The following is a 24970-nucleotide window of genomic DNA, read 5'->3' on the forward strand; positions in this document are numbered from 1 at the left end:
AAGAAGAAAGCCATTTGTTAAAGATATCCATAAAAAGTGTTGTTTAAAGTTTGCCACAAGCCACCTGGGAGACACACCAAACATGTGGAAGAAGGTTCTCTGGTCAGATGAAACCAAAATTGAACTTTTTGGCTACAATGCAAAATGTTATGTTTGGCGTAAAGCAACACAGCTCATCACCCTGACCACACCATCCCCACTGTCAAACATGGTGGTGGCAGCATCATGGTTTGGGCCTGCTTTTCTTCAGCAGGGACAGGGAAGATGGTTAAAATTGATGGGAAGATGGATGGAGCCAAATACAGAACCATTCTGGAAGAAAACCTGATGGAGTCTGCAAAAGACCTGAGACTGGGACGGAGATTTGTCTTCCAACAAGACAATGATCTAAAACATAAAGCAAAATCTACAATGGAATGGTTCAAAAATAAACATATCCAGGTGTTAGAATGGCCAAGTCAAAGTCCAGACCTGAATCCAATCGAGAATCTGTGGAAAGAACTGAAAACTGCTGTTCACAAATGCTCTCCATCCAACCTCACTGAGCTCGAGCTGTTTTGCAAGGAGGAATGGGAAAAAATTTCAGTCTCTCGATGTGCAAAACTGATAGAGATATACCCCAATCGACTTACAGCTGTAATCGCAGCAAAAGGTGGCGCTACAAAGTATTAATTTAAGGGGCTGAATAATTTTGCACGCCCAATTTTTCAGTTTTTGATTTGTTAAAAAAGTTTGAAATATCCAATAAACGTCGTTCCGCTTAATGATTGTGTCCCACTTCTGTTGATTCTTCACAAAAAAATACAGTTTTATATCTTTATGTTTGAAGCCTGAAATGTGGCAAAAGGTCGCAAAGTTCAAGGGGGCCGAATACTTTCGCAAGGCACTGTATATACACAGTACCAGTCAAACGCTTGTACACACCTACTCATTCAAGGGTTTTTCTTTATTTTTAAAATTTTCTATATTGTAGAATAATAGTGAAGACATAAATCTATGAAATAACACACATGGAGTCATGTAGTAACCAAAAAAGTGTTAAAAGTATTTTATATTTGAGATTCTTCAAAGTAGCCACCCTTTGCCTTGATGACAGCTTTGCACACTCTTGGCATTCTCTCAACCAGCTTTATGAGGTAGTCACCTGGAATGCATTTCAATGAACAGGTGTGCCTTGTTAAAAGTTAATAACTTATTTCCTTCTTAATGCGTTTGAGCCAATCAGTTGTGTTGTGACAAGGTAGGGGTGTTATACAGTAGAGAGCCTTAATTGGTAAAAGAACAAGTGCATATTATAGCAAGAACTGCTCAAATAAGCAAAGAGAAATGACAATCCATCATTACCTTTGGACATGAAGGTCAGTCAATAAGGAAAATTTCAGGAAGTATCTTCAAGTGCAGTCACAAAAACCCTCAAGCTCTACGATGAAAATGCCTCTCATGAGGACCATCACAGTAAAGGAAGACCCAGATTTACCTCTGCTGCAGAGGATAAGTTCATTAGAGTTAACTGCACCTCAGATTGCAGCCCAAATTAATGCTTCACAGAGTGTCAGTAACAGACACATCTCAACATCAACTGTTCAGAGGAGACTGCGTGAATAAGACCTCCATTGTTGAACTGCTGCAAAGAAACCACTAGTAAAGGACACCAATAAGAATAAGAAACATGCTTGGGCAAAGAAACACGAGCAATGCACATTAGACCGGCGGAAATCTGTCCTTTGGTCTGATGAGTCCAAATATGAGATATTTGGTTCCAACCGCTGTGTCTTTGTGAGACGCAGAGTAGGTGAACAGATGATCTCTGCATGTATGGTTCCCACAATGAAGGATGGAGGGGGAGGTGTGATGGTGTGGGGGTGCTTTGCTGGTGACATTTGTGATTTATTTAGAATTCAAGGCACACTTAACCAGCATGGCTACCACAGCATTCTGCAGCGAACCCCCATCCCATCTGGTTTGTGCTTGGGACTATAATTTGTTTTTCAACAGGGAAATGACCCAAAACACACCTACATTCTGTGTAAGGGCTTTTTGACCAAGGAGAGCTGCATCAGATGACCTGGCCTCGGCAATCAAGCGAACTCAACCCAATTGAGATGGTTTGGGATGAGTTGGACAGCAGAGTGAAGGAAAAACAGCCAACTGGTACTCAGCATATGTGGGAATATGTGGGAACTCCTTCAAGACTGTTGGAAAAGCATTCCTCATGAAGCTGGTTGAGAGAATGCCAAGACTGTGCAAAGCTGTTGTCAAGGCAAAAGGGTGACGACTTTGAATAATATAAAATATATTTGGATTTGTTCAACACTTTTTTGGTTACTACATGATTCCATATGTGTTATGTCATTGTTTTGATGTCTTCACTATTATTCTACAAAATAGAAAATAGTAAAAATAAAGAAAACCCCTTGAATGAGTAGGTATGTCCAAACGTTTGACTGGTACTGTATATAATACATTTTTGGGGTTCCCCTTTTCCCATTTTGTATCACAAAGAGTAATGTATAGTTCAGTTGGCAGCGGTAATGCAACATATTAGATGCCAACTGCCGGTAAACCTCAGGAAGCGTCAGGGTGAGTTCCGTTCCGTGACTCAAGACAGCTCTGATTGACTATATATACTCTGGGCTGGCGGCAACTATTTCACAGCAAGTGCCCATACACTGGTATTCAAATCATATCCCTGCCATTGTTCAACTCCTAACACAAACACTTGTGTTAGCTGCTTCCAGTGAGATAAGTCTCAAGACTGTGCCTCTGCAAGCATGTGCTTTCAAACAACTTACAGTGTCTGTACACCATCCACATTTCTCTGCCACTTGGATGCATTCCCCACATGATTGTGCATTGGCCTTGATGCAATCACTGCCCTCTGAAAGGAAGAAACAATGCATAATTTTGAATACAGCCACAACTATTTGCCAAGAGGCAGCATTCAGAAAATGTGCATTGCAAATGGCACTCTATTCCCTATATAGTGCACTACTTTGCTTTAATATGGGCAAAAAGTAGTGCAATTCATTGTGAATAGGGTGCCATTTGGGATACAGATTTGTAACTACATTTTTCCTCTCTTCCTGGCTCAACATGGTTTTTAATTTCTTCCAATCTGTTCAATTGCGAGTCATGTTGCTGAGGCCAGGCAGCTGGTAGCTGGAGGCAGCTCAATACATGACATCATCCCATTAGTCCAACCTCCTCTACCACAATATCATAGTCTGAAGAATGTCTTCTATTCATTGCTTTTTGATTCACAAAGTAGACTAATGTTTTAGGTGTATAACAAAAATGTCAAATGTAGCCATAAAACAATGTGTGTGTGTAAGTCAAATAACCTTACCTTGCTGTGCACTGCAGAAACATAAGATTCCTAACAATGTTGCTATTGAAAGTAGCCTCAGTTCCATCTGAAAGGAGACACAACAGAGTGGTTGATTCAAACTACTGGACATGAATTTAGTGAAGCAAATCTCATATGGTATACCTGTCTTCAAACAGCACGAAAACAACCACTTAGTATCTTTCCAGCCGCTTCTCTCACACAGATAGCTTTGCAGGGACTGCAAGGACATGTTTCTTTGTTTCACTGGCCTACAGCCTGCTTGATTAACAAACATGGTAAAAAAAAAGTCACATGCTTTTAAGTGTGAGGACGTGTTGTACCGTGAGAACATCAGTCTCGGGAGACCAAGAGATTATACTCTGTTATATTATGAGGAGTTTTGAGAAGTGTGTAATGCATTCAGCACAACATGAACAAAGACTGTTAGTTTATTGCATGGATAGACTGCTGTTTAAGCAAGCCAAAGGTAGTCGGAGAGTGGCAGGAACGTGAATATCTAGTCAGGTCATTTTTAGATGAGGAGCTCCACACCCCAGGGTCATAACAAAGTCATTGCGTTTTCAGAAGCACTTTAAAGACATTGTCTAAGTTCGTGCCACTTGATCACATATAACACAAATAGGCCTGGCCACTAATGCAGCACTCCACCAACGACTCCACCAACGGCACTGAACAAAAGACAGGAGAAGAAAAAGTCATCCACGGAATTCTTCTAATCATTGTCGTCATAAGAGGTCTGCATTTGAAAACACCTAGGAAACAGGCTTGATTATGGCTAACATTCCTATTGGACTATGTCTTTGCAGAACAGACCTAGGCTTTGTCCCAAATGGCATCAATATCCCATATAAAGTCCCCCATGGGCCCTGGTCAAAAGCAGTGCACTATGTAGGGAATAGGGTGCCATTTAGGAAGCAGTCCTTGACAAGTCCACTGCTTCATAACACAGAACAGAGAATGGAGAGGTGCGGATCTGCTACTCCCATATTTGATCAGGCAGCTACACGCCTCCCCAAGTCCTCCTCCTCCTACCCACTCCAACTCTCCCACCAGTGACACATTTCCTCTGATGCCCTGCCCAGTCCTCCTCCTCCTACCCACCCCAGCTCTCTCACCAGTGATACATTTCCTCTGATGGCATGCCCTGCCCAGTCCTCCTCCTCCTACCCACCCCAGCTCTCTCACCAGTGACACATTTCCTCTGATGGCCTGCCCTGTCCTCCTCCTCCTACCCACCCCAGCTCTCTCACCAGTGATACATTTCCTCTGATGGCCTGCCCTGCCCAGTCCTCCTCCTCCTACCCACCCCAGCTCTCCCACCAGTGATACATTTCCTCTGATGGCCTGCCCTGTCCAGTCCTCCTCCTCCTACCCACCCCAGCTCTCTCACCAGTGATACATTTCCTCTGATGGCCTGCCCTGTCCAGTCCTCCTCCTCCTACCCACCCCAGCTCTCCCACCAGTGATACATTTCCTCTGATGGCCTGCCCTGTCCTCCTCCTCCTACCCACCCCAGCTCTCTCACCAGTGATACATTTCCTCTGATGGCCTGCCCTGCCCAGTCCTCCTCCTCCTACCCACCCCAGCTCTCCCACCAGTGATACATTTCCTCTGATGGCCTGCCCTGTCCAGTCCTCCTCCTCCTACCCACCCCAGCTCTCCCACCAGTGATACATTTCCTCTGATGGCCTGCCCAGTCCTCTTCCTCCTACCCACCCCAGCTCTCCCACCAGTGATACATTTCCTCTGATGGCCTGCCCAGTCCTCCTCCTCCTACCCACCCCAGCTCTCCCACCAGTGATACATTTCCTCTGATGGCCTACCCTGTCCAGTCCTCCTCCTACCCACTCCAGCTCTCTCACCAGTGATACATTTCCTCTGATGGCCTGCCCTGTCCAGTCCTCCTCCTCCTACCCACCCCAGCTCTCTCACCAGTGATACATTTCCTCTGATGGCCTGCCCTGTCCAGTCCTCCTCCTCCTACCCACCCCAGCTCTCCCACCAGTGATACATTTCCTCTGATGCCCTGCCCAGTCCTCCTCCTCCTACCCACCCCAGCTCTCTCACCAGTGATACATTTCCTCTGATGGCCTGCCCAGTCCTCCTCCTCCTACCCACCCCAGCTCTCTCACCAGTGACACATTTCCTCTGATGGCCTGCCCTGTCCTCCTCCTCCTACCCACCCCAGCTCTCTCACCAGTGATACATTTCCTCTGATGGCCTGCCCTGCCCAGTCCTCCTCCTCCTACCCACCCCAGCTCTCCCACCAGTGATACATTTCCTCTGATGGCCTGCCCTGTCCAGTCCTCCTCCTCCTACCCACCCCAGCTCTCTCACCAGTGATACATTTCCTCTGATGGCCTGCCCTGTCCAGTCCTCCTCCTCCTACCCACCCCAGCTCTCTCACCAGTGATACATTTCCTCTGATGGCCTGCCCTGTCCAGTCCTCCTCCTCCTACCCACCCCAGCTCTCCCACCAGTGATACATTTCCTCTGATGGCCTGCCCAGTCCTCTTCCTCCTACCCACCCCAGCTCTCCCACCAGTGATACATTTCCTCTGATGGCCTGCCCAGTCCTCCTCCTCCTACCCACCCCAGCTCTCCCACCAGTGATACATTTCCTCTGATGGCCTGCCCTGTCCAGTCCTCCTCCTACCCACTCCAGCTCTCTCACCAGTGATACATTTCCTCTGATGGCCTGCCCTGTCCAGTCCTCCTCCTCCTACCCACCCCAGCTCTCTCACCAGTGATACATTTCCTCTGATGGCCTGCCCTGTCCAGTCCTCCTCCTACCCACCCCAGCTCTCCCACCAGTGATACATTTCCTCTGATGCCCTGCCCAGTCCTCCTCCTCCTACCCACCCCAGCTCTCTCACCAGTGATACATTTCCTCTGATGGCCTGCCCAGTCCTCCTCCTCCTACCCACCCCAGCTCTCTCACCAGTGACACATTTCCTCTGATGGCCTGCCCTGTCCTCCTCCTCCTACCCACCCCAGCTCTCTCACCAGTGATACATTTCCTCTGATGGCCTGCCCTGCCCAGTCCTCCTCCTCCTACCCACCCCAGCTCTCCCACCAGTGATACATTTCCTCTGATGGCCTGCCCTGTCCAGTCCTCCTCCTCCTACCCACCCCAGCTCTCTCACCAGTGATACATTTCCTCTGATGGCCTGCCCTGTCCAGTCCTCCTCCTCCTACCCACCCCAGCTCTCCCACCAGTGATACATTTCCTCTGATGCCCTGCCCAGTCCTCCTCCTCCTACCCACCCCAGCTCTCTCACCAGTGATACATTTCCTCTGATGGCCTGCCCAGTCCTCCTCCTCCTACCCACCCCAGCTCTCTCACCAGTGACACATTTCCTCTGATGGCCTGCCCTGTCCTCCTCCTCCTACCCACCCCAGCTCTCTCACCAGTGATACATTTCCTCTGATGGCCTGCCCTGCCCAGTCCTCCTCCTCCTACCCACCCCAGCTCTCCCACCAGTGATACATTTCCTCTGATGGCCTGCCCTGTCCAGTCCTCCTCCTCCTACCCACCCCAGCTCTCTCACCAGTGATACATTTCCTCTGATGGCCTGCCCTGTCCAGTCCTCCTCCTCCTACCCACCCCAGCTCTCCCACCAGTGATACATTTCCTCTGATGGCATGCCCAGTCCTCCTCCTCCTACCCACCCCAGCTCTCCCACCAGTGATACATTTCCTCTGATGGCCTGCCCTGTCCAGTCCTCCTCCTCCTACCCACTCCAGCTCTCTCACCAGTGATACATTTCCTCTGATGGCCTGCCCTGTCCTCCTCCTCCTACCCACCCCAGCTCTCACACCAGTGATACATTTCCTCTGATGGCCTGCCCTGCCCAGTCCTCCTCCTGCTACCCACCCCAGCTCTCCCACCAGTGATACATTTCCTCTGATGGCCTGCCCAGTCCTCCTCCTCCTCCTACCCACCCCAGCTCTCCCACCAGTGATACATTTCCTCTGATGGCCTGCCCAGTCCTCCTCCTGCTACCCACCCCAGCTCTCCCACCAGTGATACATTTCCTCTGATGGCCTGCCCAGTCCTCCTCCTCCTACCCACCCCAGCTCTCTCACCAGTGACACATTTCCTCTGATGGCCTGCCCAGTCCTCCTCCTCCTACCCACTCCAACTCTCCCACCAGTGACACATTTCCTCTGATGCCCTGCCCAGTCCTCCTCCTCCTACCCACCCCAGCTCTCTCACCAGTGATACATTTCCTCTGATGGCCTGCCCAGTCCTCCTCCCATTTAAATTATGAAGTCAGCCTTTCTCTCTCTTCCTCTTCTTCTTCCTCCCCCTCCTCCCTCCCGGTTTTCTCTCAGCCCGGTAGAAGACACATAGCATACCAGAGAAACAAACAGTGCCGGCAACAACTTGATTAGAGAGCAGTCAGAGAGCATTAACCATTTCTCTTCTTGACATGACCTACAGTATGTCTGACTGAGGGTTAGGAAAGGCTTTGTTCCTGTTCCTCACTAACACGACAAGTATGTCTGTCATCCAAACATATCACTGAAATATGTAAAAAGTACACCCTGAAATGTGATGTTTGTTAACCTTGGAAAAATGATGAGATGGGCAGGAGTTTTGTCTCTAGTTTAGACCACAGACTCTACAGCTATTTGATTTTGTACACAACCATGAATGCAGTCGCGTTGTCTAGCCTATAGAAAAATAACCACGTCCTGTGAATACTGGCCAGGCCATCTAATCCAAAGCCCCCCAAATAGCTTCAGTGATAACCATCAGAGAGAGAGAGAGAGAGAGCAAGCGGACTTCAAATCTTCACTCCGTCACAAGTGGTTTCAGCTGTCCCATCCAAGATGTGAAATAAAAAGTGTAAAAGAGAGAGGGGGATGTTGGCCATCTAGACCTAGCCTAAATCATCAGTAGTGTCTATGAATCACAAGATTGTGAAGGCATAAATGAATGAAAGTGTTTATTCTTATTTTAAATAAATGTTTGTAGTTTATTTCCTTAAAGCTAAGCAAAGATATGTATTCCATCCACTAATGCTAAACGTGTATTTAACATAGAAACATCTCTATTTTTAGGATTTTTATTAGAGGTGTGGTTGTGCATTCTTGAATTGCCATAGTAATGAAAACTGTTGTAGACTCGAGTCACATGAATTGGACTCAAGTCTGCCTCGAGTCACAAATTCGATGACTTGTGACTCGACTAAATCAAAAATTAAATAACTAGACACTTGACTTGGAGTCTCAAGACTCGGGACTCTACTTTGACTTGAGACTGATGACTTGAACTTATCTGGCCAGGTTTTTTAACGTTTTGTCACTCATTTTGTGGCACAGAGTCTACGTTGATTACGCTACACGTAGCCAGAAACAGTGGCCACAGCATCGCCCTTGAAAAAAAACCTGTCACAGGTTGGCTAGTTAAACGCACACTCTGCAATCTGATTGGACCAGCAAACTGTCAGAGGTTGAGTGGTAAACTAGTAAACAGATTGCTGCTTTGCTGAACAGCTAAAGGATCGGGTGCAATGCAAACGTCAAATTATAATTAGAAAATTGCCATAATGAATAAATAAACAGCTCTAAAAACAATTGGTGAGCAATAATATGAACCGTTTACTTTGCAAGCTCACCAGAAAAGGGGCAACAATTACTAGCATAGACCTACAGGTATTTTGGAATGCAACAAATTACTTATGAAGCTTATATTTGGAATTTGTTTAAAATTAATCATAACTGTGGCAACGACTCCAACACCATCATTAAGTTTGCAGATGACACAACAGTGGTAGGCCTGATCACAGACAACGACGCGACAGCCTATAGGGAGGAGGTCAGAGACCTGGCCGGGTGGTGCCAGAAGAACAACCTCTCCCTCAACGTAACCAAGACTAAGGAGATGATTGAGGACTACAGGAAAAGAAGGACCCAGCATGTCCCCATTCTCATCGACGGTGCAATAGTGGAGCAGGTTGAGAGCTTCACGTTCCTTGGTGTCCACATCAACAACAAACTAGAATGGTCCAAACACACCAAGACAGCCGTGAAGAGGGCACGACAAAGCCTATTCTCCCTCAGGAAACTAAAAAGATTTGGCATGGGTCCTGAGATCCTCAAACGGTTCTACAGCTGCAACATTGAGAGCATCCTGACTGGTTGCATCACTGCCTGGTATGGCAATTGCTCGGCCTCTGACCAGAGGGTAGTGCGTACGGCCCAGTACATCACTGGGGCTACTGCCTTCCATCCAGGACCTCTACACCAGGCGGTGTCAGAGGAAGGCCCTAAAAATTGTCAAAGACCCCAGCCACCCCAGTCATAGACTGTTCTCTTTACTACCGCATGGCAAGCGGTACCGGAGTGTCTAGGACAAAAAGGACTGTCTTGGACAAAAAGGCATCTCAACAGTTTTTACCCTCAAGCCATAAGACTCCTGAACAGGTTAAATGGCTACCCCGACTATTTGCATTGTGTGCCCCCCCCCAACCCCTCTTTTATGCTACTGCTACTCTCTGTTCATCATATATGCACAGTCACTTTAACCATGTCTACATGTACATACTACCTCAATCAGCTTGACTTACCTGTGCCTGTATGCTCGCTACTTTTATAGCATCGCTACTGTATATAGCTTGTCGTTTTACTGTTGCTTTATTTCTTTACCTACCTATTGTTCACCTAATACCTTTTTTGCACTATTGGTTAGAGCCTGTAAATAAGCATTTCACTGTTGTATTCAGCGCACGTGACAAATAAACTTTGATTTGATTTGACCATAGGCGCAGCTCTTCACTTGCGTTCTCCAAACTCCCGCCAGCGGAGAGTGCTTTTATGAGAGGCTCCAAGATGGCAGCTTGAACGCACACTTCTTACTGAGCTCTGCATATCAACTTTTGAAAGATAGTGAAAAGTGTATTATTTTGAGCTACCAAACTAATACTTTGCTTGCTAAAAACACCAGGTTATTGATGATTTAAGATTATATTTTCCAAATTGTCACAGCACGCTGACAGAAAGAGAAATCTTATGGCTACCTCCTCAGCTAACAATGCTCCGCCATCATCCAATGTTGTTACACAGGAGGCAAATGCTTTGATTGACAACTGACACAACTATACTGGTCTGACAGACTCTATGACACTTTCTGGGTCAGAAAGGTGAACAAAATTCATCTTGTTTTTTCAGGTTAGAAAATACCACTCTAAAAAAAATACAATTCAACAATTAAATATTAATGGTCTCATCACAGATGATCCCAAATGAATCTCTTACTTTAGTTGCAACTTCTACAGGAATGTATAGAGTTGTAAGTATTGTGCAGTTTCCTCAACTCTTTTCTTTGACTCTCTGGGAGATGTGAAATCAATTGGGGAGGCTGAGAGGGAACACTGTGATGACTCCTATTATAGTTGAAGATATCAACATTCTATTGAACAGCTTACAAATAATACGTCTCCAGGGACTGATGGCATGTCTGAGTTTTACAAAACATTTTCTCAACAGTTGGCCCCATTACTGTTGGAGGTCTTTTCTGAAAGCATTCTGAAAGCATTACAAATAATGCTCTCCCTCCCAGTTTGACTCAAGGTCTGATTCCATTAATACCTGAGCCCAAGAAAGACTTGCTTCTACTCGATAATTGGCGTCCAATCTGTCTGCTCAATAATGACTACAAAATATTAGCCTCTATATTAGCCTCTATATTTGCAAAAATAATGAAGGCAGTATTGGACTCAATTATAGAAGAGACCCAATCTGGCTTCACGAGGAATATACATATATCTAATAATATCCAACTGGTGTTAGACCTTATTGACTATTCTGATCTAATCTTCCAAGATAGTTTTATTGTCTTCTTAGACTTTTATAAAGCCTTCGATACAGTGGAACATTAGTTTCTATTTCTCTCCCTTGAGAAATTTGGTTTTGTGGAATTATTTTGTAGTACTATTAAAACTCTTTATATGAATGGGAACAGTTCAATTAAATTAAAGCATGGCACTTCTAGATTTGATTTGAAAAGAGGAATTAGGCAAGGTTGCCCAATTTCAACTTACCTCTTCCTGTTTGAAACCCAACTTCTTACAAGTTCTGTTAAATCCAGCGATATAAAAGGGATCTCTATTGCTGACAGAGATATTATCATAAGTCAACTTGCAGATGACACAACTCTCTTTTTGAAAGATGCTGACCAGCTTCCTAGAGCAATCAATGTGATAAATATATTTTCCAAAGCATCTGGTCTTTGCCTAAACCTTAATAAGTGTGAATTGTTTACTGTTAAAGACTGTGTGATATCCTCTACATGCAATATTCCAGTCAAGGAAAAAGTAACATACCTTGGGATTACCATATCTAAGGATCAACAGGAAAGATGCTTATTAAATATTGTACTTATTATTGAAAAGAAACAAAAAGAAGTTGATTGGTTGCAGAGGGATTTATCCTTGAAAGGTAGAGTATTGCTTTCTAAAGCTGAAGGTATCTCTAGACTTACTTATGCATCCCAGGCCCTATGCCTTGACAACAAAATAGGTGAAGCGGTTGACCAGGTGCTTTTCAACTTCATCTAGAAAAATCGTACACATTATATATGGTGGTCTCAATTTTTTTTGATTTTCCTACTTTGAAAAATACTTTTAAGATAAATTGGGCTAAACATTTTTTAAAGAATCCAACTTCAATTTGGAATTTCCTCCCTCATATCTTCTCCAGTTTTGGTGGCCTCTATTTTATGTTACTTTGTAACTATAACATTGATAATATTCCTGCAAAAGTATCTGCTTTTCAAAGACAATTATTCTTAGCGTGGTCGTTAATATATAAACATGATTTTTCCCCACATAGGTATTTCATTTGGAACAATAAGGACATTTTGTACAGAAACAAGTCTTTATTTTTTAAGAACTGGTTCCATAATCATATCCTGCTGGTGAGTCTACTTTTTAATGCAGGATTGTTACTCAATTATGAGGAATTTTTATCTCATTACAATATCACCTAGATTCACCCAGAGTTCGCCATAGTCTTGTATGCTATTCCATCTAGAATTCTCATGTTATTTAGAGGTGTAGCCAGACCTCACCTTCTTGACCTACCCTCACTTAATCAAGTAGACTCTCCAATAGGGAAAATATGTTTCTCCTTGCTCCCTCAGAACAACAGATCTATACGTGCTTTATTTCAAAGGGATATTGTATCCAACCCTTATGTTACAAGTTACTGGAATACATTGGTCACTAATATCTGTTGGGAAAAAGTCTGGTTATTACCACACACATACTTTTATGTTAACAAGGTCAAAGAGGTCTCTTTCAGAATTATCCATAAGTATTACACTGCGAATCATTACCTGAAGAAACTTTTAAAAAGACATTAACATTGATTGTACTTTTTGTGTTGAGCATCCAGAAACAGTTTTGCATTTATTTTTGGCATTGTCTCCATGTAAAACAGTTATGGAACTTCTATTATTTAAAACATCAAATAACATCAATAATACTGTGATTGATATTTTGGCCATATCACCCAGTCCTAGCTGTGGTTACTAGAGGAAACCGTTGTGCCCATTGTTTACACACATATATGCCCTCTCATTGGCTAGAATGGTCCCACCTGATCTGGTCTCCTCCTGGCTGCCTTCCATTTTTTTTAAGACATTTATTTTTATTGTTAGAGCGGCGACTAGAGTATCTGGTCAATATAATTGGAGTACGCTGTTGCTGAGTGAGTGAGTGATTGGGAGTCCCATAGGGCGGCGCACAATTGGCCCAGCGTCGTCCTGGTTAGGGTTTGGCCGGGGTAGGCCGTCATTGTAAATAAGAATAGTTCTTAACTGACTTGCCTAGTTAAATTTGGGTCTATGGGGTGCTATCAATAAAGTTATTGACTTATTCATATTATATTACTTGTGTATCTCATTTAGTCCTGAGACTAAATGCCATTTGTAATATGTTTTGATGCAGATATGCGTCTGATAAAGGAACATTCCATAGAATTCATTAAAACAGCTATAACTCATTCACAGTAAAAGATATTACTATTTTCCATCCTTACTAAATAAGGACAACTCAATATGCTCTTAGTTTATTCTCTAATCTTCATTAGGAAGTTGAGTAAATGGCAGTTGTTTAGAATTTTCTTTGTTGATTTTTTTGCATAAAATACACATTTTCATAGGTGTTTTTTATTGACTGATAACCATTTAATTGAAAGGGCTGTTTCTCAGCTTTCAAAATATGCATCATGTTTTCATATTTGGTTTGACATCAGCAAATTTAGCTCAATAATTCATGCAGAGTTCAGGTCTCTCAGCCATTTTTGGGATTCAGCCAGTGATATAACGATGCCAATATGGCGATTTACAGTTAGAGTTAGCTAGTGATCTAAAGCCTAGTGTTTCCATTTCCCTTTAAATGTTATCTAGCTATTATGTCATGTTTTATGCGGACCCTAGGAAGAGTAGCTGCTGCTTTGATAAAATACGAAATCCAAAAGGGAGACATCAGGGTCATAGTCTCTAGTAGACACCAATCAGAAGAAAATGGACTGAAAAAGGGATCTACCTGAACTTCTTTTTCCTTTGCAAAACGTTTTGCTATAGTTTGATGTGCACTAATGAAATTGACAGTTAAACATGATCCAACCCAAAGGCAGCAATGCCAGTCCCTCTAATAATCTAGACTCCTCCCAAACTTCCTGAACAGTATCTTTGTTTACAGCTCAGGGTATCATCTTGTATAGAGCACCAAAAATGTAGGGTGTTGACTGATCTAGGCCGTGTCCCAAATGGCACCCTATTCCCTATATAGTGCAATACTTTTGACCGGGGCCAATGTCAAAGGTAGTGCATTATGTAGGAAATAGGGTGCCATTTGGGACGCAACCCTAGAGCAGTCTAGGTCTACTCCCCATGAGGCTCAGATCGACCGTTGGAGAGAGGGGATATCTCTGGTGAAACAGAGCCCAGAAAACTAAAACATGCACGTTAACCTCTGCACTGATAACAGCAGATAGTACCACATATAGACCCATCCTTCTCATGTAGCCTAAACTAATCCACACTGGAGAGCATGCTAGAACTGGAATGCAGAATTTAGCAATAAGAGACAATTCCGCCAATTGAGCAACATTCTGTCAATGTGTTTATAGTTTAAACCATCTTGATGTGGATTGAGAGGGTAGCATCTCCCCACAGGAGTGATTACTACCTCTGAGGGATTAGAGTTTGAGGTAGTCACCTCATACAAGTACTTGGGAATATGGCTAGATGGTACACTGTCCTACTCTCAGCACATATCAAAGCTGCAGGCTAAAGTTAAATCTAAACTTGGTTTCCTCTATCATAATCGCTCCTCTTTCACCTCAGCTGCCAAACTAACCCTGATTCAGATGACCATCCTACCCATGCTAGATCACGGAGACATCATTTTTAGATCGGCAGGTAAGGGTGCTCTCGAGCGCCTATATGTTCTTTACCATTCGGCCATCAGATTTGCCACCAATGCTCCCGCCCACTGGTTGATGCATATTTATGAAACTCTCTTAGGCCTCACTCCCCCTTATCTGAGATATCTATTGCAGCCCTCATCCTCCACATACAACACCCGTTCTGCCAGTCATTAAAGGTCCCCAAAGCACACACATCCCTGGGTTGCTCGTCTTTTCAGTTCGCTGCAGCTAGCGACTGGAACGAGCTGCAACAAACACTCAAACTGGACAGTTTTATCTCAATCTCTTCATTCAAAGACTAAATCAAGGACATTCTTACTGCCAGTTGTGGCTTCTTTGTGTGATGTGTTGTCTCTACGTTCTTGCCCTTTGTGCAGTTGTCTGTGCCCAATGTTTCAAATCAAATCAAAGTTTCTTTGTCACGTGCGCCGAATACAACAGGTGTAGTAGACCTTACAGTGAAATGCTTACTTACAGGCTCTAACCAATAGTGCGGAGGGAAAAAAGTATGTGTGTGTGTGTAGGTAAGTAAATAAATAAAACAACAGTAAAAAGACATTTGAAAATAAGAGTAGCAAGGCTATATTGTACCATGTTTTGTGCTGCTACCATGTGCTGATGCTATGTTGTCTTGCTACTAGGGTTGCAAATGGTCGGAAACTTTCTGGGAAATTTCCGGATATTTTCCATGGGAAGTTAAGCTGGGAATTTGGGGAATTTAGCTTAAATTCATCAAAAAAGTTAGTTTGTAACAGTGAACCTTTTTTTGTGGGATACACAAGGCAATTCTAGGTCTTGTGGCATATTTTGGTTAAACTATCCACAATTCAATGGAATTCCAACCCTCTGCATGTACAGTGCATTCTTCCATCACATATACAGTGGATTCTCAAGATCTTGCACACTAATGAGATGCTATTGAACCCACACTACTACACTGTCTGAGCCAAGGACTACATGCTTTCTGGTAAGTTTTGATTACAATACTGAATGGGATGAATATACAGTGTATATGACAAACGTGATTTTTTTGTTAACTTCTTCGATATAGGGGGCGCTCTTTTAATTTTTGGATAAAAAAATGTTCCCGTTTTAAACAAGATATTTTGTCACGGAAAGATGCTCGACTATGCATATAATTGACAGCTGTGGAAAGAAAACACTCTGACGTTTCCAAAACTGCAAAGATATTATCTGTGAGTGCCACAGAACTTATGCTACAGGCGAAACCAAGATGAAATTTCAAACAGGAAATGGCCCAGATTCTGAAGGCGCTGTGTTCCAATGTCTCCTTATATGGCTGTGAATGCGCAAGGAATGAGCCTACACTTTCTGTCATTTCCCCAAGGTGTCTGCAGCATTGTGACGTATTTGTAGGCATATCATTGGAAGATTGACCATAAGAGACTACATTTACCAGGTGTCCGCTTGGTGTCCTCCGTCGAAATTATTGCGTAATCTCCAGCTGCGTCCACTTTTCCATTCGGTTCAGAGGAGAAAGGCAACTGCCACAAATTATTTATCATCGAATAGATATGTGAAAAACACCTTGAGGATTGATTCTAAACAACGTTTGTCATGTTTCTGTCGATATTATCGATATTATCGTTAATTTGGAAAAAAGTTTGGCGTTGTAATGACTGAATTTTCTTTTTTTTTTCTTAGCCAAACTTGATGAACAAAACGGAGCGATTTCTCCTACACAAATAATCTTTTTGGAAAAACTGAACATTTGCTATCTAACTGAGAGTCTCCTCATTGAAAACATCCAAAGTTCTTCAAAGGTAAATTATTTTATTTGAATGCTTTTCTTGTTTTTGTGAAAATGTTGCCTGCTGAATGCTCAGCTAATGCTATGCTAGCTATCAATACCTCTTACACAAATGCTTGTGTAGCGATGGTTGAAAAGCTGAGATGACAGTGTTGTTAACAAAAGGCTAAGCTTGTGAGTGAATATATTTCTTTCATTTCATTTGCGATTTTCATGAATAGTTAACGTTGCGTTATGCTAATGAGCTTGAGGCTATGATTACGCTCCCGGATACGGGATTGCTTGACGCTAGAGGTTAACTAGTAAATAGTAGCCTACAGCAAAGTGTGTTTAAATAATTTCTAACTTGTTAACAACGTCTGCTAGGTAGTTTTTGTTACCATGTGGGATTTAGCTTGCTTGAGCCTGCTAACTGAGAAGTGTTAATTCACCTATTTCAATACGTTTCATTTGAAAACATTTATCTTACAAAGTAGTTGTTTAATCTAACTGCTTAACTATTTATCTGTACATGGAATTGTATTTTATTTTTACTTATTTTTTTCTTATCTTTACAAGAAAATTCCACGGGCACTATCTGATGTGTGGAGACATTTCACTGCAGTTAATGTAGAAGGAAAAGCTTATACATTTGCAAATACTGTGCCAAATCATATGTGAAGAATGCAACAAAGGTGCATAATTCTCTGGCTAAGTGCATCAAGTTCCCTCAGCGCTCACAAAAAGCAACCTCTGACAAAAGTCCCTCTACTTCTATTCGAGGTGAAAATGATGAATCAGACACCTTATTGATAGCAACAGCTCATGGTCCTCCTGGAATCAGAAGGTTTTTTGACTCAATGGAGGAACGTCGTCAGAGAAATGCTGATGAATGTCTTGCTTAAGGTGTGTATGCAACTGGTTCACCTCTGATGCTCACAGGCAATGTGTATTGGAAGAGATTTCTTATTGTTCTTTGTCCATCATACACCCCTCCAACTAGACATGCTTATCTACTCATTTTCCAGATGCAGAGTTCAACAGAGTTCAAGTGAAGGTCAAGCAAATCATAGAGAAAGCAGACTGTACTGGAATCATCTCTGATGGGTGGTTGAATGTTCGTGGGCAAGGAATAATTAACAACATCATCTCCACCCCTCAACCAATTTTCTACAAGAGCACAGACACAAGGGACAACAGACACACCAGTCTCTACATTGCAGATGAGCTGAAGGCAGTCATCAATGACCTTGGACCACAGAAGGTATTTGCACTGGTGACAGACAATGCTGCGAACATGAATGCTGCTTGGTCTAAAGTAGAGGAGTCCTACCCTCACATCACACCCATTGGCTATGCTGCTCATGCATTGAATCTGCTGCTCAAGGACACCATGGCACTGAAAACAATGGATATACTCTACAAGAGAGCCAAGGAAATGGTTAGGTATGTGAAGGCTCATCAAGTTAAAGCAGCAATCTTCCTCACCAAGAAAAATGAGAAGAATTAGAGCACCACATTGAAGCTGCCTAGCAACACCTATTGGGGTGGTGTTGTCATCATGTTTGACAATCTTCTGGAGGGGAAGGAGTCTCCCCAAGAAATAGCCATATCACAGTCTGCTGATATGGACAGCCCCTTCAAGAGGATCCTCCTGGATGATGCATTTTGGGAGAGAGTGGTAAGCAGCCTGAAACTCCTGAACCCTAGCAGGAGCCATTGCATGGATTGAGGAAGACAATGCCATCCTGCCTGATGTTCAGACTCTGCTTACCGATGTAAGAGAAGAAATCCGTACTGTCATGCCCACTTCACTGTTGCTAGAAGCAGACGAAATTGCAGTTCTGAAATACATCAAAAAGCGTGAAGACTTCTGCCTGAAGCCCATACACGCCGCAGCGTACTTGCTGGACCCCAAGTATGCTGGCAAGAGCATCCTGTCTGGTGCAGAGATCAACAAGGCCTATGGTGTGAAGGCAAGGTTGAGGACAAGGTTCTTGGCAGTCTGGCAAAATACACTTTCAAAGCAAGGGCTTTGGGATGGAGATGCAATATGACCGTCGTGCCAACATATCTCATCAGCTACCTGCTGGAAGGGACTTTGTGGATCTGAGGCTCTTTCCCCTGTTGCCTCCATCATCCTCCAAATCCCACCAACATCAGCCGCCTCAGAACACAACTGGTCCTTGTTTGGGAACACACACACCAAAGCATGTAACAGGCTGACCAATACAAGGGTTTAAAATATGGTGGCCATCCGGGCAAATTTGAGGCTTTTTGAGCCTGACAACGAGCTATTCTCAACAAGGATGGAAAGTGACAGTGAAGATGAGGCCTCAGAGTCTGATGTTCAAAAGGTGGACATTGAGGAGGTCCAGGGAGAAGACATGGAAGCCTGAGAGGAAGACAACCAAAGCTTTAGCTTCTAGACTATAATTTTACAGATGTATGTTGAAAACGTTTTTGGGAGATGCGATGGATCATTGGGATCATTCAATATTCCCTTTCTTTTGTTGTTCAGTGAAATCATCTCATGTGAGGTCAACTCATTTAATTAAATTTAAATTTGTAACTAAAATTGTTTTTTTAAATTTCTATTGGAAGGATTTAATCATTTGCAATTATGTCTACGTTGTTGTTTTGGTTTTATACTCACGCTGCGCCTTGGTCCGCTCATTTCCAATATCGTGACAACTGAAGACTGAAGGACTTCACAATAACATTCTGGTCATTCAGCAGACACTCTTATCCACAGTGACTTACAGTCAGTGTATTCAATTAAGGTAGGTAAGACAACCACAGCTCACTGCAATGAAAACCTTACTCAAAAAAAATTCTACATTATATTACCACAGTCTACCACTGACCAGACAAATGGATTTCTATGGTCCAAAACAGAGCCCAGAGAGGACACTAGAGGTAACTCAATCCTCTAAGCCAGTGGTCACCAACATTTTCTGAGTCAACATCATTTTCGCAGTCAAAAAGCAAGCAGAGATCAACCGCTCCATTTAAATAAAAACATTACTTCATAAAAAAAAAGAATAACACAAACCTGTTTAGAGAGGGTGAGAAAGTACAAGACCTAACACCTATTCACTAAGTCAGTTGGTTGTGTTTATGGGATGTTTCATCTTAGTGCTAAGTGGTAGCTAAACTATCTAACACTTTGATCTGGTGATGTAGCCACTTGAACCTGACTGTAATTAACAGAGAGCACACCTGCATGGATTTTCTCACGGCCTCACTCACCTCGCTGTTACTTCTACGACGCTGGTTAACCACATGAAAATGTTATCGTCCACGGACCACCTTGGACTGCACGGTGCATACAAAATAGGGAGGAGTACAAAATGAGTACATTTGATGGTATTCGTTATGAAGATTAGCGTGTTAAATAAATGTGTACGTACTTTTGAGTCTATAGATTATCTCAACACTTTTAATGCGGGAATGGTTGCTATGAATGATAACCACACAAAATATGTTTGCATCTTTAATTGTGCTGAGTTAGCAGTCTAAGTAAGGTGAACGAACACCCAACCCCCACTGCCTGTGTCACAGTCCACTCCCTCTGTCCATTAGCTCTCCTAGCAGCAGGGCAGTGAATGAATCCATTTCCTTAATTAAACTGCTGTGCACGCTGTGCTCTCTTAACAGCACTGTGTGGATGGATCAGGAAGGGCATTCAGTTGTACTGGTGAGTACAAGGGAATATTGAGGAAACCCAACCTAAACTGAGGAATTTTTCTTCTTAATCCAGTTAATTTGTATGTTTAACAGGGGGCATCTACCGAGCTACTAGCCAGTAAGCTACTCAATCATGTGAATGAGAGCTGCCTTCTTGAGGTGATATGAGCTGTAATGCAGTGCTGATCAAGGATCAGGTCTCCCCCTGTTCATGGAATCTCATTCACTGTGATCTAAAAGGCTAAACTGATCCTAGATCATCGCTCCTACTCTGAGACGCTTGATACAAAAAGCCCCCTTTTAACACAAAACGTGTAACTGCTCTCAGAAATGGAGTTGGGAGTGGGGGCTGATCTAGCTCGCACTCAGAGAATGAGACAATACATTCCAACTTAATAGGCCCTTGTTCCAGATCCAGACCCCGACCCATGAAACGCAGTGTCCATGACTCATAAGAATTTCCCCCATGAAGAGTCTAGGACCACTCAATTCAGTCAACACTGCCAGGACTGGGGGTCTAGCTTGAAATGTGACTCATATGTGACTGGGAAATCTGAAGGGCATAGTCAACCATCTGTTGAATCAGTCGGACAACTGGGGGAGACATATGTTTCAAGTGTCTCAGAGTAGGAGTGCTGGCATAGGATACGTTTCGGCTTTTAGATCACAATGAATAACATTACATGGCAGGGGAGGACCTGATCCTAGATCAGCACTCCTACTCTGGGATGCTTCATATAGTAATAGGTCCCAAATGGTACCCTTCTCCCTTATAGTGTGCTACATTTGACCAGAGCCCTAGTGCATTACTTTTAAAGTAGTGTGCTATAAAGGGAATAGGGGGCCATTTGGGACACTGTCCTAGGCCAGCCCAGTGATAATGGCGCTGTTAAGTCATAACAATGTAACTAGGGGAAGTGACTGATTGGGTCAGCCCAACAACACCACTAGTTCTCTGTGTGCTATTAACAAGCCTCTGAAGTCACTGTGTTTGTGTGTGTTTGTGTGTGTGTGTGTAAAATCAAATACAAGAGGGGGTTCACTTGTTGACTCCTGTCCTTAAGACAATGTAAATACTATGTTATTAAACATTCTAGTTCTATCTACCAGACAGGATCTCCTAATCAAAGACAGTCCTTTTACCCCACCTACTCTGACTAAGGCCTTTTAACAAGGCCAATTTTTTCCTTAAAACAAGAACATAGCTGTGTGCTGTCTGTGCCACACTTGCTATCAGGATTGGTGGCAGTGCTGTCTAACACAGCAGCTCAACAAATAATTCTGCGCCTCGCATTCGGTTGGACCGTCGCCTGAAGCTCTGGACTGGGGACCGTCGCCTGAAGCTCTGGACTGGAGACCGTCGCCTGAAGCTCTGGACTGGGGACCGTCGCCTGAAGCTCTGGACTGGGGACCGTCGCCTGAAGCTCTGGACTGGGGACCGTCGCCTGAAGCTCTGGACTGGGGACCGTCGCCTGAAGCTCTGGACTGGGGACCGTCGCCTGATGCTCTGGACTGGGGACCGTCGCCTGAAGCTCTGGACTGGGGACCGTCGCCTGAAGCTCTGGACTGGGGACCGTCGCCTGAAGCTCTGGACTGGGGACCGTCGCCTGATGCTCTGGACTGGGGACCGTCGCCAGAAGCGCTGGAATGGGGACCGTCGCCGGAAGCTCTGGACTGGGAAAGCGCACTTGAGGGAGAGTGCGAGGAGCAGGCACAGGACGTACTGGACTGGGGACACGCACCGGACTGGGTGGGGGGAGGGGCGTATGTGTCAAGCGTCTCAGAGTAGGAGTGCTGACTTAGGATACGTTGCAGCTTTTAGATCACAATGAATAACATTAGCTGTGTGCTGTCTGTGCCACGCTTGCTATCAGGATTGGTGGCAATGCTTTCTTACACAGCAGCTCAACAAATCATTCTGCGCCTCGCATTCAGTTGGTGCGGAACGCCATGCAATCGGTGCATCGAAAATCTCTTCCCAACTATTTTGCAATCTACAGAGCATTCGTAAAGTATTCAGACCCTTCACTTTGTCCACATTTTGTTACGTTTCAGCCTTATTCTAAAATGGATTTAATTGTTCTTTCCCCTCATCAATCTACACACAACACTCCATAACGACCAAGCAAAACAGTTTTTTTTATACATTTTTGGACATTTATAAACTGAAATATCACATTTACATAAGTATTCAGACCCTTTAATACTTTGTTGAAGCACCTTTGGCAGCGATTACAGTCTGGAGTCTTCTTGTGTATGACGCTACAAGCTTGTTCAATCTTGGTTTCATCAGATCAGAGGATATTGTTTCTCATGGTCCGAGAGTCCTTTAGGTGCCTTTTGGCAAACTCCAAGCGGGCTGTCATGTGTCTTTTACTGAGGAGTAGCTTCTGTCTGGCCACTCTACCATAAAGGCCTGATTGGTGGAGTGCTGCAGAGATGGTTGTCCTTCTGGAAGGTTCTCCCATCTCCACAGAGGAACACTGGAGCTCTGTCAGAGTGACCATTGTGTTCTTGGTCACCTCCCTGACCAAGGCCCTTCTCCCCCGATTGCTCCATTTGGCCGGGAAGCCAGCTCTAGTGAGAGTCTTGGTGATTCCAAACTTCTTCTATTTAAGAATGATGGAGGTCAGTGTGCTCTTGGGGTCCTTCAATGCTGCAAAAAAAACTGTTGGTACCCTTCCCCAGATCTGTGTCTTGACACCATCCTGTCACCGAACTCTACAGACAATTCCTTCGACCTCATGGCTTGGTTTTTACTCTGACATGGACACTCAACTGTGGGACCTTATATAGACAGGTGTGTGCCTTTCCAAATCATGTCCAATCAATTTAATTTACCAATCAAGTTGTAGAAACATCTCAAGGATGATCAATGGAAACAGGATGCACCTGAGCTCAATTTTGAGTCTCATAGCAAAAGGTCTGAATACGTATGTAAATAAGGCACTGCATCTCAGTGCTGGAGGCGTCAATACAGACCCTGGTTCGATTCAAGGCTCTATCACAACGGGCCGTGATTGGGAGTACCATAAGGCTGCGCACAATTGGCCAGGGTAAGCCGTCATTGTAAATAAGAATTTGTTGCAGCTGACTTGCCTAGTTAAATAAAGGTTAAATAATAAAAAAATATTAATATTTATTATATATATATATATATCAATGAGTGCTGTGAGACACTCCCATGCAAAAGTCTAGCTCAATGAAACAATCTGCCATTTAAGCATCTGTGCGATTACATTAGAAAACTATGTATACTGTACATAATCTACCACATATTGATTGACATGGTACATTTTAGGCTACCTCAGGGAGACACACTAGAAGTGTGGCCACTCAGGAGCCTAATATAGGCTGTAACTATTATTGATACAATATATCCCCTTCAAAATCACCAAATTACATCATGGAATAGGGCCTAGATTTAAGAATAGACTAACCTAACTAGCTTTCAGCCTCTGAAACATGTTAAAGAAAACTCAATTTATGGTAGGGAGGAAGGCCTACGCTGTTATAGAAAGTAGCCGACAGACAGTAGATTAAAATGGGGGACAAACAAATAAAAGTATACCAACCAAAATGCATCAAATTGCCATTAATATGGGCCTACGGCTGGACAATATAGGAACGTAAAGTTGGTAAAGATAAACACAGAAACGTCAATGTAGGCCTATTTAATACGAGTGAATTTCCAAAGTTAATCGGTTTCGCTTAGCCCTTGTCCGACTGCCGCTATCCCCACCCAAAGTTACCCAGCCCATTCCCCATCCCCTTTGTAGAATCTCTTGGATATTCATACATTTTTCGTACATTTTTGACATAGCCTTCATAGACCTACCAGATATGCTGGATAATCATTTTAGAAAATAACGTACATCATCTTACCTTGACTCGTGTTTTCTAATATATATATATTTTTTAAATAATTTCAGAACCTCATTTGAGGCAAAGTATCCCGTGCGCTTTTTCTAGATAAAAAAAAAAAAACTTAACTCGCGGAGGGGTCCCTACTCTGTAGACTACTTTTTTCACGGAAGAAAATATCCCAAGTATCAGTGACGTTGCCTATCCGTAAATAATAATTGCCTCGTACAAAATTGCAAAACGTCGAGGAAAAACGGTCTGTAAAAATTATAACTAGGGGCGGGAGTCCAGCTTGCCCGAACACGTTACAATATGTCCGCAGTGGCTCAGTCAAAGGCTAAATATTTTTCCCTTCAGCAGAGTGGACAATGAATTTCGGGCACCTCTTATTATCTTGAACCTCCCACACAGGACATGCCGACTGTACTTGGAGCGCAATGAAGCAAAAGCTCACAGACAGACAGACCTGTGAACCTTCCTGTGAGTAGGCAAAGTAAAACTACTTAATTACATGAGAAACTGCACTTTGTTCAAAGATGTTGAGGTGTTGCAGGGCACATCCTTTCTTAGAAGTTGTATTTGCTGTGATATGGATGGTTAAACAATGATTCAATATGAAAAACACATTATAAACATGTTTGGAAGGTTCTCCCTACTGATAAGAGCTGTTGCTAAGTGTCGATTCAACACTTGTACCTCAGATAAAGATCACATTCTAGAGATTAACAGTGTGTGAAACTTTACTCTCCAACACTCTTTTTGGGGCATATACTTGTGTTTAAACTACACAAACTGAATGTTGTTTGGTGAAAAATATAGTAAACGCCTCCTAAGAGACAATGTAGTTTAGTGAAACCACTGTTGGCTTGTTT

At 43.5% G+C, this 24970-nt stretch overlaps 1 protein-coding gene across 5 annotated transcripts in view; it reads right to left on the minus strand.

Moving 5' to 3' along the window:
- The window catches only part of LOC135558639 (integrin beta-1-like), a 41944-nt gene extending 17438 nt beyond the window's left edge, over positions 1 to 24506 (minus strand). Inside the window, exons 1-3 of one of the 5 annotated variants that reach the window (XM_064992596.1) lie at positions 24110 to 24506; positions 3347 to 3413; positions 2793 to 2878 (exon numbers count right to left, since the gene is read on the minus strand). In XM_064992596.1, coding sequence (XP_064848668.1) covers positions 2793 to 2878; positions 3347 to 3413 — 153 coding nt within the window. In that variant the 5' untranslated portion in view covers positions 24110 to 24506. Of the gene's footprint in view, positions 1 to 2792; positions 2879 to 3346; positions 3414 to 3490; positions 3511 to 11400; positions 11423 to 19796; positions 19839 to 24109 lie in introns of those variants that run through there. The other 4 variants (XM_064992595.1, XM_064992597.1, XM_064992599.1 and 1 more) reach the window with 4 other exon arrangements.
- Between the last annotated feature and the right edge of the window lie 464 nt (positions 24507 to 24970).

The sequence above is a fragment of the Oncorhynchus masou genome, chromosome 17, assembly GCF_036934945.1.
Source record: "Oncorhynchus masou masou isolate Uvic2021 chromosome 17, UVic_Omas_1.1, whole genome shotgun sequence".
In the NCBI taxonomy this organism is placed as follows: Eukaryota; Metazoa; Chordata; class Actinopteri; order Salmoniformes; family Salmonidae; genus Oncorhynchus; species Oncorhynchus masou.